The sequence below is a fragment of the Rhodnius prolixus genome, unplaced genomic scaffold (genome assembly GCF_049639745.1).
Source record: "Rhodnius prolixus isolate KJV_2025 unplaced genomic scaffold, Rpr scaffold_8, whole genome shotgun sequence".
Classification (NCBI taxonomy): Eukaryota; Metazoa; Arthropoda; class Insecta; order Hemiptera; family Reduviidae; genus Rhodnius; species Rhodnius prolixus.
Genome location: NW_027411593.1, coordinates 3,968,445 through 3,983,747, shown reverse-complemented (window position 1 = coordinate 3,983,747; position 15,303 = coordinate 3,968,445). Strand labels below are relative to the sequence as shown.

The following is a 15,303-nucleotide window of genomic DNA, read 5'->3' as shown; positions in this document are numbered from 1 at the left end:
AAATAACGATGTTTTAGTGATAATAGTTACTGAGATATTGAAGGTTAAAGTTTTGTGGTTTTCAAATTCGTTCAAATTTCAAACGTTTATATCTCATTTCGTATTACTTGCAATTTAGTGAATTCTTTATCGAATTGTAGAGAAATGTTAGCTATATAACTGAAATAAATAACGATGTTTTAGTGATAATAGTTACTGAGATATTGAAGGTTAAAGTTTTGTGGTTTTCAAATTCGTTCAAATTTCAAACGTTTATATCTCATTTCGTATTGCTTGCAATTTAGTGAATTCTTTACCGAATTGTAGAGAAATGTTAGCTATATAACTGAAATAAATAACGATGTTTTAGAGACAATAGGTAATGAGATATTGAAGGTTTTCAAAATCATTCAAATTTCAAACGTTTATATCTCTTTTCGTATTGTTTGCATTTCAATGAATTTTCTACCGAATTGTAGAAAAAAGTTAGCTATATAACTGACATAAATAGCGATGTTTTAGTGACAATGGGTGATAAGACATAGAAGGTTAAAGTTTTGTGTTTTTCAAATTCGTTCAAATTTCAAACGTTTGTATCTCTTTTCGTATTGCTTGCAATTTAGTGAATTCTTTACCGAATTGTAGAGAAAAGTTAGCTGTATTACTGATTAAAACTGTCCGGTAGGACAGTTGTATAAGGGTTGATCATCAAAAACTGCAGGAAAAAGCGTAACGTTGAAAAACACCCAACTTTGACAATTTTTTTCTCTTTTTCTATAAAAGATAAAATTCCCAAATTTTCTTTATAATGTAGGGCAAACCCTCCTTTATAACTGTAATTTTTTTGCAACAACCTAGATCTGATAGATTTTGAGAAAAAAGTTGCCGAAAATGTGCAAAAACGGCATTTTCAAAAATTGTTGTTGTTCTTGTTCTTCTTCTTGTTGTTGTTGTTGTTGTTGTTGTTACCTTTTTTGTAAACTGCGTAGCGCCTAAACGCGTGAACCGATTTTCATGAATGAGGTGTCATTCGATTCGGAATTTTATGTAGATGTGTGTTTTGGGGGTCTCGTCGCTGTACATCGAATGGGAGAGGAGTTAGCCCCCTTTATGTAAGCCCCCTCCAAAATTATTATTACTAATTACTCTGTAAATCTTGGCCCGATTTTGATAAAATTTGGTAGGGTGATAGGGTTAGGGCTCCCCTACATAACATTAAAGCGACGATCTAATCTTACACTTGTTAAGGGGAAGTATAGCAATCGTTTCAAATTATCGACACGTGAACTGATTTTCATGAATAAAGTGTCATTCGAATCGAAATTTTGTACAGATTTGCATTTTAAAAGTCTCGACGCTACGCCTCATAAGGAGGGGAGTTTGCCCCACCCAAGTAAAGCCCTTTCTAAAACTATTATTACCAATATTTCTATAACGCTTAGTCCGATTTTGATAAAATTTAGCACGAAGAAGTGATTAAAGGTCCTCTACGTGGCAGTGAAGTGCCATCATGCTCTTACACCTACTAAGAGGAAGTCTTGCAACTGTTAAAATTATCAATGGGTGAACCGATTTACATCAATGAATTGTCGTTCGATTCAAAATCTTTGCCTCTTTGCCTTTTTGGGAGAAGTACTGTATTCGCAGTTTGTTTTTCTTACTCCTCTTAAAAGGAAGTACTGAAATCGCAGTTTAATTTTGCTAGTTACGTACAAATACCTTCCTATTTTATTCAAAACGCTTTCTCAAAAAAATTGTTATTGAGGATGGCAACTATAATCATTCTTTATAAAGATCTCTCCAGTGGTAGTTACAGTTCCGACTTAACACCTTTTCAGGTTATAATGATAGAATTGCTTATTCCAAATTTTAAACAAATCTGTAAAGCAGATATGTAACTTCGCAAAATAGACAAAAATGAAAATCTATCCAAAAGGTACAAAAATCTCCTTAACAAAAACTTACAGTTTTAAAAGTTAAGTATAAGGGTTGATTAAACGCCAAAAGGTACACAAATCAGCTAGTACCCAACATTTCATTCATGCTTAGTTCATATAAGTTAAGTAATTTTGCTGCATTAACTTTTCCTTCACATTTTTTAGAATTTATTAGATATCACAGACCCTTATGCTGGCCAGTTCATTCATAATATTATTTTGTTATAATTATGATAAGATGTATATTATATCCGTTTTTAAATAGGTACTTTATTTTAACTCTATTCCGAATTATTCTTCGGATTTAGCTTTAATTTGCCCTTTATTCTGAGATGTCACATATATACGATATATGCAAAAGTAGAAAAAGACAAAGTTAGAGTCGGCTACTGTTTAAATTTGAATCACGGATTTAAAAGAATATTTCAGTCTTGAATTCGTCTTACCGAAATATTCGTGAGCACAAATAACACACAGTTAATAACAAGTAGATTATTCAACATTATTTATTCATTTCTCAATTGTAATTTAATTTAGACCCCCCTAATTTTACTTATAGTAAAATACTGGAATAATTAGATGTCCTAAACGTATGCATATCTCATTTATTTTATATTACATGTATACAACATTGTGGGAAGAACACCTAGATTGAGAATGTAATTGAAGAAAACCATATTATTTGCGATAAAGCCAGATAATTATTACCTTTAATTATAAACGTTTGGCTACTACATAAAATAACAATTACTTTAATCGAAGAATGAACTTAAACAGACGATTTAAAAAAATAAATAAAATAAAATAAATAAATAAAATAAACAAAATCATTGATGTATGTTGATGTAAGCATTTTTTCAAAAAGTTTTTGAATTTTTTAACCTGTAATTAATAGTTTGATTATTATAGATTAATATTAATAGATATTAAAGTCAATCTACAGTGCTACTTGAACAAATATTTTGTAGATAAATATGGCCAGCATAAGGGTCTGTGATATCTAATAAATTCTAAAAAATGTGAAGGAAAAGTTAATGCAGCAAAATTACTTAAATTATTAAAACTGTCCGGTAGGACAGTTGTATAAGGGTTGACCATCAAAAACTGCACGAAAAAGTGTAACGTTGAAAAACACCCAACTTTGACAATTTTTTTCTATTTTTCTATAAAAGATAAAATTCCCAAATTTTCTTTATAATATAGGGCAAATCCTCCTTTATAACTGTAATTTTTTTGCAACCACCCAGATCTAATAGGTTTCGAGAAAAAAGTTGCCGAAAATGAGCAAAAACGGCTTTTTCAAAAAATGTTCTTGTTCTTGTTCTTCTTGTTGTTGTTGTTCTTGTTCTTCTTGTTACCTTTTTTGTAAACAACGTAGCGCCTAAACGCGTGAACCGATTTTCATGAATGAGGTGTCATTCGATTCGGAATTTTATGTAGATGTGCCTTTTGGGGGTCTCCACGCTGTACATCTAATGGGAGAGGAGTTAGCCCCCTTTATGTAAGGCCCCCTCCAAAATTATTATTACTAATTACTCTGTAAATCTTGGCCCGATTTTGATAAAATTTGGTAGGATGATAGGGTTAGGGCTCCCCTACGTAACAATAAAGCGACGATCTGCTCTTACACTTGTTAAGGGGAAGTATAGCAGTCGTTTCAAATTATCGACACGTGAACCGATTTTCATGAATGAAGTGTCATTCGAATCGAAATTTTGTACAGATTTGTACTTTAAAAGTCTCGACGCTATGCCTCATAAGGAGGGGAGTTCGCCCCACCCAAATAAGGCCCTTTCTAAAACTATTATTACAAATATTTCTACAAAGCTTAGTCCGATTTTGATAAAATTTAGCTCAAATAAGTGGTTAAAGCTCCTCTACGTGGCTGTGAAGTGCCATCATGCTCATACACCTACTAAGAGGAAGTACTGCAATCGTTAAAATTATCAATGAGTGAACCGATTTACATCAATGAATTGTCGTTCGATTCAAAATCTTTGCCTTTTAAGGAGAAGTACTGTAATCGCAGTTTATTTTTCTTGCTCCTCTTAAAAGGAAGTACTGAAATCGCAGTTTAATTTTGCTATTTACGTACAAATACCTTCCTATTTTATTCAAAACGCTTTCTCAAAAAAATGGTTATTGAGGATGGTTTGGGGACCGCAACTATAATCATTCTTTAAAAAGATCTCTCCAGTGGTAGTTACGGTTCCGATTTAACACCTTATCAGGTTATAATGATAGAATAGCTTATTCCAAATTTTAAAAAATCTGTAAAGCAGACGTAACTTTGCAAATAGACAAAAAGGAAAATCTATCCAAAAGGTACAAAAATCTCCTTAACAAAAACTTACAGTTTTAAAAGTTAAGTATAAGGGTTGATTAAACGCCAAAAGGTACACAAATCAGCAGTTTCCAACATTTCATTAATACTTCATTGATATAATTTAAGTAATTTTACTGCATTAACTTTTCCTTCACATTTTTTAGAATTTATTAGATGTCACAGACCCTTATGCTGGCCAGTTCATTCATAATATTTTTTTATTATAATTATGATAAAATGAGTGATGAATTATTCTGAGTAGTCACATATACATGCATGTTAAAGTAGAAAAAAACAAAGTTAGAGTCGGCCACTTTTTAAATTTCAATCACGGAGGATTCAAAACAATATTTCAGTCTTAAATTCGTCTTACCGAAATATTCGTGAGCACAAATAACATACATTTAATAACAAGTAGATTATTCAACAATATTTACTCATTTCTCAATTGTAATTTAATTTAGTCCCCCTAATTTTACTTATGGTAAAATACTGGAATAATTAGCTGTCCTAAAAATATGCATATCTTTATTTTCTTTATTTTATATTACATATATATAACATTGTGGGAAGAACACCTAGATTGAGAATGTAATTGAAGAAAACTATATTATTTGCGATAAAGCCAGATTATTTATTACTTATTATTACAAACGTTTGACTACAACATAAAATAACAATTACTTTAATCGAAGAATGAACTTAAACCAATGATTTTTATTTAAAAATAAAAATAAATGCATAAAATCATTGATGTAAAAAAAGTTTATGAATTTTTTAGCCTCTTATTTTTTTTATATTTTTTATAACGTTTTCTTTTTCACCTGTGATTAATAGTTTGATTATTATAGATAAATAGATATTACAGTCAATCTAAGTTAAATGGTGTGCTACTTGAGTAAATATTTTGTAGACGAAAATGGCCAGCATAAGGGTCTGTGACATCTAATAAATTCTAAAAAATGTGAAGGAAAAGTTAATGCAGTAAAATTACTTAAATTATATCAATGAAGTATTAATGAAATGTTGGAAACTGCTGATTTGTGTACCTTTTGGCGTTTAATCAACCCTTATACTTAACTTTTAAAACTGTAAGTTTTTGTTAAGGAGATATGAACTAAGCATGAATGAAATGTTGGGTACTAGCTGATTTGTGTACCTTTTGGCGTTTAATCAACCCTTATACTTAACTTTTAAAACTGTAAGTTTTTGTTAAGGAGATATAAATAGCGATGTTTTAGTGCTAATAGTTAATGAGATACACAAGGCTAAAGTTTTTTGGTTTTCAAATTCGTTCAAATTTCAAACGTTTGTATCCCTTTTTGTATTGCTTGGATTTCAATGAATTCTTTACCGAATTGTAGAGATAAGGTAGCTGTATAACTAATATAAATAGCGAGGTTTTAGTGATAATAGTTACTGAGATATTGAAGGTTAAAATTTTGTGGTTTTCAAATTCGTTCAAATTTCAAACGTTTATATCTCTTTTTGTATTGCTTGGATTTCAATGAATTTTCTACCGAATTTTAGAGAAAAGTTAGCTATGTAACTGAAATAAATAACGATGTTTTCGTGACAATAGGTAATGAGATATAGAAGGTTAAAAATTTTGTGGTTTTCAAATTCGTTCAAATTTCAAACGTTTATATCTCTTTTCGTATTGCTTGCAATTTAGTGAATTCTTTACCGAATTGTAGAGAAAAGTTAGCTGTATTACTGATATAAATAGCGATGTTTTAGTACTAATAGTTAATGAGATATAGAAGGATAAAGTTTTGTGGTTTTCAAATTCGTTCAATTTCAAACGTTTATATCTCTTTTCGTATTGCTTGGATTTCAATGAATTTTCTACCAAATTGTAGAGAAAAGTTAGCTGTATAACTAATATAAATAACGATGTTTTAGTGACAATAGGTAATGAGATACACAAGTTTTGTGGTTTTTAAATTCGTTCAAATTTCAAACGTTTATATCTCTTTTCGTATTGCTTGCAATATAGTGAATTCTTTACCGAATTGTAGGGAAAAGTTAGCTATATAACTGAAATGAATAACGATGTTTTAGTGACAATACGTATTAGATATTGAAGGTTAAAGTTTTGTGGTTTTCAAATTCGTTCAAATTTCAAACGTTTATATCTCTTTTTGTATTGCTTGGATTTCAATGAATTTTCTACCGAATAGTAGAGAAAAGTTAGCTATATAACTGCAATAAATATCGATGTTTTAGTGACAATAGGTAATGAGATATAGAAGGTTAAAGTTTTGTGGTTTTCTAATTCGTTCAAATTTCAAACGTTTATATCGCTTTTCATATTGCTTGCAATTTAGTGAATTCTTTACCGAATTGTAGAGTAAAGTTAGCTGTATTACTGATATAAATAGCGATGTTTTAGTGCTAATAGTTAATGAGATATAGAAGGTTAAAGTTTTGTGGTTTTCTAATTCGTTCAAATTTCAAACGTTTGTATCTCTTTTCTTATTGCTTGCAATTTAGTGAATTCATTACCAAATTGTAGAGAAAAGGTAGCTGTATAACTGATATAAATAGCGAAGTTTTAGTGATAATAGTTACTGAGATATCGAAGGTTAAAGTTTTGTGGTTTTCAAATTCGTTCAAATTTCAAACGTTTATATCACTTTTCGTATTGCTTGGATTTCAATGAATTTTCTACCAAATTGTAGAGAAAAGTTAGCTGTATAACTAATATAAATAGCGATGTTTTAGTGATAATAGTTACTGAGATATTGAAGGTTAAAGTTTTGTGGTTTTTAAATTCGTTCAAATTTCAATCGTTTGTATCTCTTTTCGTATTGCTTGCAATTTAGTGAATTCTTTACCGAATTGTAGAGGAATGTTAGCTATATAACTGAAATAAATAACCATGTTTTAGTGATAATAGGTAATGAGATATTGAAGGTTAAAGTTTGATGGTTTTCAAATTCATTCAAATTTCAAACGTTTATATCTCTTTTCGTATTGCTTGGATTTCAATGAATTTTCTACCGAATTTTAGAGAAAAGTTAGCTATGTAACTGAAATAAATAACGATGTTTTAGTGACAATAGGTAATGAGATATAGAAGGTTAAATATTTTGTGGTTTTCAAATTCGTTCAAATTTCAAACGTTTATATCTTTTTTCGTATTGCTTGCAATTTAGTGAATTCTTTACCGAATTGTAGAGAAATGTTAGCTGTATTACTGATATAAATAGCGATGTTTTAGTGCTAATAGTTAATGAGATATAGAAGGATAAAGTTTTGTGGTTTTCAAATTCGTTCAAATTTCAAACGTTTGTATCTCTTTTCGTATTGCTTGCAATTTTAGTGAATTCTTTACCGAATTGTTGAGAAAAGGTAGCTGTATAACTGATATAAATAGCGAAGTTTTAGTGACAATAGGTAATGAGATATTGAAGGTTAAAGTTTGATGGTTTTCAAATTCATTCAAATTTCAAACGTTTATATCTCTTTTTGTATTGCTTGCATTTCAATGAATTTTCTACCGAATTTTAGAGAAAAGTTAGCTATGTAACTGAATTAAATAACGATGTTTTAGTGACAATAGGTAATGAGATATAGAAGGTTAAATATTTTGTGGTTTTCAAATTCGTTCAAATTTCAAACGTTTATATCTCTTTTCGTATTGCTTGCAATTTAGTGAATTCTTTACCGAATTGTAGAGAAAAGTTAGCTGTATTACTGATATAAATAGCGATGTTTTAGTGCTAATAGTTGATGAGATATAGAAGGATAAATTTTTGTGGTTTTCAAATTCGTTCAAATTTCAAACGTTTGTATCTCTTTTCTTATTGCTTGCAATTTAGTGAATTCATTACCGAATTGTAGAGAAATGTTAGCTGTATAACTGATATAAATAGCAAAGTTTTAGTGATAATTGTTACTGAGATATGGTTGGTTAAAGTTTTGTGGTTTTCAAATTCGTTCAAATTTCAAACGTTTATATCTCTTTTTGTATTGCTTGGATTTCAATGAATTCTTTACCGAATTGTAGAGGAATGTTAGCTATATAACTGAAATAAATAACCATGTTTTAGTGATAATAGGTAATGAGATATTGAAGGTTAAAGTTTGATGGTTTTCAAATTCATTCAAATTTCAAACGTTTATATCTCTTTTCGTATTGCTTGGATTTCAATGAATTTTCTACCGAATTTTAGAGAAAAGTTAGCTATGTAACTGAAATAAATAACGATGTTTTAGTGACAATAGGTAATGAGATATAGAAGGTTAAATATTTTGTGGTTTTTAAATTCGTTCAAATTTCAATCGTTTGTATCTCTTTTCGTATTGCTTGCAATTTAGTGAATTCTTTACCGAATTGTAGAGAAATGTTAGCTGTATTACTGATATAAATAGCGATGTTTTAGTGCTAATAGTTAATGAGATATAGAAGGATAAAGTTTTGTGGTTTTCAAATTCGTTCAAATTTCAAACGTTTGTATCTCTTTTCGTATTGCTTGCAATTTTAGTGAATTCTTTACCGAATTGTTGAGAAAAGGTAGCTGTATAACTGATATAAATAGCGAAGTTTTAGTGACAATAGGTAATGAGATATTGAAGGTTAAAGTTTGATGGTTTTCAAATTCATTCAAATTTCAAACGTTTATATCTCTTTTTGTATTGCTTGCATTTCAATGAATTTTCTACCGAATTGTAGAGAAAAGTTAGCTATATAACTGATATAAATAGCGATGTTATAGTGACAATAGGTGATTAGATATAGAAGGTTAAAGTTTTATGTTTTTTTAAATTCGTTCAAATTTCAAACGTTTGTATCTCTTTTCGTATTGCTTGCAATTTAGTGAATTCTTTACCGAATTGTAGAGAAAAGGTAGCTGTATAACTAATATAAATAGCGAGGTTTTAGTGATAATAGTTACTGAGATATTGAAGGTTAAAATTTTGTGGTTTTCAAATTCGTTCAAATTTGAAACGTTTATATCTCTTTTTGTATTGCTTGGATTTCAATGAATTTTCTACCGAATTTTAGAGAAAAGTTAGCTATGTAACTGAATTAAATAACGATGTTTTAGTGACAATAGGTAATGAGATATAGAAGGTTAAATATTTTGTGGTTTTCAAATTCGTTCAAATTTCAAACGTTTATATCTCTTTTCGTATTGCTTGCAATTTAGTGAATTCTTTACCGAATTGTAGAGAAAAGTTAGCTGTATTACTGATATAAATAGCGATGTTTTAGTGCTAATAGTTGATGAGATATAGAAGGATAAATTTTTGTGGTTTTCAAATTCGTTCAAATTTCAAACGTTTGTATCTCTTTTCTTATTGCTTGCAATTTAGTGAATTCTTTACCGAATTGTAGAGAAATGTTAGCTGTATAACTGATATAAATAGCAAAGTTTTAGTGATAATTGTTACTGAGATATGGTTGGTTAAAGTTTTGTGGTTTTCAAATTCGTTCAAATTTCAAACGTTTATATCTCTTTTTGTATTGCTTGGATTTCAATGAATTCTTTACCGAATTGTAGAGAATAGTTAGCTATATAACTGAAATAAATAGCGATGTTTTAGTGATAATAGGTAATGAGATATTGAAGGTTAAAGGTTGATGGTTTTCAAATTCATTCAAATTTCAAACGTTTATATCTCTTTTCGTATTGCTTGGATTTCAATGAATTTTCTACCGAATTGTAGAGAATATTTAGCTGTATAACTGATATAAATAACGATGTTTTAGTGTCAATAGGTAATGAGATATTGAAGGTTAAAGGTTGATGGTTTTCAAATTCATTCAAATTTCAAACGTTTATATCTCTTTTCGTATTGCTTGGATTTCAATGAATTTTCTACCGAATTGTAGAGAATATTTAGCTGTATAACTGATATAAATAACTATGTTTTAGTGTCAATAGGTAATGAGATATTGAAGGTTAAAGTTTGATGGTTTTCAAATTCATTCAAATTTCAAACGTTTATATCTCTTTTCGTATTGCTTGGATTTCAATGAATTTTCTACCGATTTGTAGAAAAAAGTTAGCTGTATAACTGAAATAAATAGCGATGTTTTAGTGATAATAGTTACTGAGATATTGAAGGTTAAAGTTTTGTGGTTTTTAAATTCGTTCAAATTTCAATCGTTTGTATCTCTTTTCGTATTGCTTGCAATTTAGTGAATTCTTTACCGAATTGTAGAGAAATGTTAGCTGTATAACTGATATAAATAGCAAAGTTTTAGTGATAATAGTTACTGAGATATTGAATGTTAAAGTTTTGTGGTTTTTAAATTCGTTCAAATTTCAATCGTTTGTATCTCTTTTCGTATTGCTTGCAATTTAGTGAATTCTTTACCGAATTGTAGAGAAATGTTAGCTGTATAACTGATATAAATAGCAAAGTTTTAGTGATAATAGGTAATGAGATATTGAAGGTTAAAGGTTGATGGTTTTCAAATTCATTCAAATTTCAAACGTTTATATCTCTTTTCTTATTGCTTGCAATTTAGTGAATTCTTTACCAAATTGTAGAGAAAAGGTAGCTGTATAACTGATATAAATAGCGAAGTTTTAGTGATAATAGTTACTGAGATATCGAAGGTTAAAGTTTTGTGGTTTTCAAATTCGTTCAAATTTCAAACGTTTATATCTCTTTTCGTATTGCTTGGATTTCAATGAATTTTCTACCGAATTGTAGAGAATATTTAGCTGTATAACTGATATAAATAACGATGTTTTAGTGTCAATAGGTAATGAGATATTGAAGGTTAAAGGTTGATGGTTTTCAAATTCATTCAAATTTCAAACGTTTATATCTCTTTTCGTATTGCTTGGATTTCAATGAATTTTCTACCGAATTGTAGAGAATATTTAGCTGTATAACTGATATAAATAACGATGTTTTAGTGTCAATAGGTAATGAGATATTGAAGGTTAAAGGTTGATGGTTTTCAAATTCATTCAAATTTCAAACGTTTATATCTCTTTTCGTATTGCTTGGATTTCAATGAATTTTCTACCGAATTGTAGAGAATATTTAGCTGTATAACTGATATAAATAGCGATGTTTTAGTGCTAATAGTTAATGAGATATAGAAGGATAAAGTTTTGTGGTTTTCAAATTCGTTGAAATTTCAAAAGGTTATTTCTTTATTATTCTTATTGTTAATATTTGTATTATTTTTCTTGTTATGATTATTCTTATTGTTCGTATTAATATTTTTTTTACTATTCATATAATTTTTATTATTATTAATATAATAATGTAATATTATTTTTTTTAATTCTCTTCTAGCTTTTTTTTTTCTTTTTTCAGTTTTGCCTTTAAATTTGGATATGAAATTTAGTAAGGAATTTTATCAACGGGATCCAATCAGTTTGTTAAAAAGTAAGGAATCTTTTATGTGCTTAGTAACTTCTCTTTCATGAGAGGAAGTTTTTTCCATAAAGACTTTAGAATTTACTGAGTTTGTGTTTGTGTGTGTGTAATAGGAAATACAAATTTTATATAGCGTTTTGGTTTTCAGACCTAATTTGTATTAATAACCCAATCATTCATCTCAAAGCGTTATGTGCTACTTTAAAAAAAAATAATGGGAAAATAATGTTTCTAGGCCTACCCAGTCATCCTAAAGCTCAAGTTGATAGCGGAAATTACCATGAAATTGTTGATGAAATTTTTGGGCATACCAACTTTCTGGAATTCATTATCTCATTCATCGGTAATGCAAAACTTCATACTAACATACAACGTTGGTTGGAGAAAGAAACGAAACGAGTGCGTAAGAAGAAGTTGAAAGCAGCTCCAGCAACTGTAAATGGTTTGTATCCTAGCAAATATTACTAGGTCTCCTGATGATTTGATAAATTTTTATTTATGATTGTAGTAAGATAGTAGATGCATTAATTCTATGAATAATAAGTTCTTTGTATTTTGCAAAATGTTGCTAACTTTCCATCGGTGCACTTAACACATCCACTCCTCAAGTTTCTCCCCCCCTCATTAATTTCTTCATTAAACTGGACGCTCTCTTCGTGCCTTCTGCATCGTCAAATGACTCGAGGGTTTTACTCCTCTTTTCAAAACCATTAGGTCTTCTGCATTCATCAAATAATTTTAAACTTTAGCATTCCAAAGTCTTCAGTGCAAACTCTCATATCCTATATCTTTACAAACTCCCTGCAATAGAAAGCGATATTCTTGTGGTCGCACTTCAGTCTTATTTCTTCCTAAGTTAACACAAGTCAACTAGTGAAAGAGAGATCTGATTTTTTTTCTTATCTTGAAGGCTTGTGTCCCCTTACTTTTGAATTTTTTTAGAAAATCAAAACTTAATATTTTGTCTGCAGAAATTCTATTTCCGCAAACTGATCCCTTTTTTTTTATTATTCATTTCAGTTATGAAATATATTAAAGACTGGAAACGTGCAAAGTCAAGTCAAGGATGGAAAATGCTGAAGTTAGGTAAGTTCTATTATTGTGTATTAATGGTGAAGATTAATTTTGTTTTACTGTTACGACTCTTTTATACATGTAAGATATTTAAATTTCCACCCCCGTCTTTCTGCGCATGCTCGTATCTTCGATTGAAGAGTGGGTAGGAAAAAAAGGACAGGTTGGGATTGAAAAGAGTGAAGTGAATTATCGGCTTTGAGTGTCGTTTCTCTTTTCTTTTTCAGGTATTGAAGAATAGTTAAATAATTATGTATTGAAAATTAATGTTTTAAGAATGTTGTTAATGCCAAATAAATCTCTTTTCTTTTTCAGAGAAACTCAGTCTAGTTGTAATTCAACACACATATACATATCAAAACGGTAATGTTTTATCTATCCAAATATCCAACCGCTTTTTTGGGGAAATTTTGTTTTTCATACTGGTTTCAAATTGAACCTGGTCGTCAGAGATTGAATTTTGAAAGTTTGTGTGGAAAACTTAATCGTCCACTTAAGATTGGATTTGATATTCGACAGCTTCCCGTAGAAGGGATGAAGCCACTTCAATCAAAGACATCGTGTATTTTCCCTTTCAGTTTCACAAACTCTTGTCTTTTCATATGAATGGTGTATGGAGTCAAGTTGCCAACAGACTTTTTGACTGTATATTACAGTGGTTGCTACGATATAGATAGAGATTTTATTTATTGTCATCACCTAATCAAAATTGCTACAGAATAATGTTAACAACTATTTCACATCAGAAATTTATTATTCTGCGATATAACTATATAATGGGTAGTAATACGTGGTTTTTCTTCGGCAGGGAAATCCAATTCCTGTGGCGTTGATTCGATGTCAAATGATTCTCTGTGGTGAATGTTTATAATGAATGTTCACCTACATATGGCTGAAGCTTTATACAAGGATGTCGAAAGATATTTTTGTTAGAATAGCTTAAAAGCTTTTACTGATTAATAACAAATACTATATGAGTGCTCGCTTACAGCTGACAAGAAACAAAGAGTGCCTAAAGCCGCAGAGGAGGTCAAAGAAGAAACTGCACCAGCAGATAAAGAATCTGGTAAGTGAATACTGAACAAAACTTCTTATGAGGCGGCTGAGTATTTTATAATAATAGCAATTTTAATATTTTAATATTATTTAATTTAATACCAATACCATTTTAATTTAATACCTATTTAATACCAATTTTGTTCTGTGGTCATTAAATATATTGCGTATTTTATTTAGAGATTGACAGGGTTTTCAATCTACGTTATTTCGATTACAATTTCTAGAGTAAACTGACGAATTCACTTGTTTCTACAGAATTGCCTGCTCGAGCAGACACACTACAAATCATGGACTGGTTAAGAAAAAGTATTGCAAAAGATGTTAGCAGATATTGTAAGTTATCTACTTGCTGATTTTCAACTTAATACATATTTTTATTTCTCAATTAATTCCAAATAATTAGCTTGGTCTGGCGATTCTCATCCTGGTCTAACTTAAATTGGCACATCAGGCCGAAGTGGAACGGTGTTCTGTGTTTCGTGGAAAACTTTCCACAGCTGTCTTGGCGTGAAATGGTGTAGGAAATTTAAAGGCACTGTATCATTACTTTTCCTTAATCGCCAGATATCAATCCAGATATAATTGAATAGAAACACTCTACTAAACGGATATTTAGCATTTATCCATGTTTATTACTATTTCATTTGGGTAATTAACTTACAAACATAAAAATTTGATGTACTACGAACATATTCGAGGACCAAAGTGCATCACTGTCTAAGTCAGTACCACAGCTTTACATTTCATCAAATCTATTTCATTCAAATATTTTTATTTGTTTTCAGCGAAAGACCCCAGTGAGGAAGAACAAAAGTTAAAAGAAGATGCTCAACAAAGTAAGTAACATATAAGTTATTGGACAGATTTAGGTTCGCAGTTGTGGAAAAACATTTCAGAAATTTTTATGATTGAACGACTGTGAACGAAAAATTATTATGCAGTTAAAATCTGAAAACTCTTGATGTGATTCAGATGCATATTTGCTTTTAGAAAACTTAAGTATTCTTGGCCCCATGTTTTTACTAGCTACACTTCCAACAAACCAACCCGGGCCTCCCGTATCTTCCCAGATACTTCGCGTCTCCTATCCTATAATTTATTAATCCTGTGGAATGGACATAAACTTCAATCCTCCTTCCAGTGCTTTCCCTAATCTTTTTTTATTTTTTCCTTGCACAATTGCTGAATAACGGCCAACAAAATGTATTGAAGTTTTCACCTTAGCCAAGTCTTCTGCTTTCTTATTACCATCTAACCAGGCATGCCCTGAGTTTCCCGAAGAGCTTCATCATATTCCTCTGAGCAAGGCCTAATCTTCTAGTCTATTCTAAATAGTGTGCTGTAGAATAGGGCTGGTCGTCGAGCGAATTATTCTCTTACATCTGTACATTAGTTTAGAGTTCTTCCGTCTCAACTACATTGAGTGCAACGTATCTATTTGAAAATAGCCATACCTCTCGTAAATCACCCTTTCTTACAGTACCAGCTAAATAGTATCAAAATTTTGGCCAGGAAAGCTGTGAATATAGCCCTAAGAGGCACTGATCTTCCTTTGTTCAGAACCCACAATCC

The 15,303-nt window shown here is 30.1% G+C and overlaps 1 protein-coding gene across 6 annotated transcripts in view; it reads left to right on the top strand.

Annotated features, from left to right (window-relative positions):
- LOC141450706 (uncharacterized) overlaps positions 1-15,303 on the top strand; it is a 76,240-nt gene that overhangs the window by 16,966 nt on the left and 43,971 nt on the right. For all 6 annotated transcript variants that reach the window (XM_074121385.1, XM_074121386.1, XM_074121387.1 and 3 more), the window contains exons 4-9: positions 11,536-11,607; positions 11,834-12,040; positions 12,619-12,684; positions 13,664-13,738; positions 13,987-14,064; positions 14,517-14,567. In XM_074121385.1, coding sequence (XP_073977486.1) covers positions 11,536-11,607; positions 11,834-12,040; positions 12,619-12,684; positions 13,664-13,738; positions 13,987-14,064; positions 14,517-14,567 — 549 coding nt within the window. The remainder of the gene's footprint in view (positions 1-11,535; positions 11,608-11,833; positions 12,041-12,618; positions 12,685-13,663; positions 13,739-13,986; positions 14,065-14,516; positions 14,568-15,303) is intronic.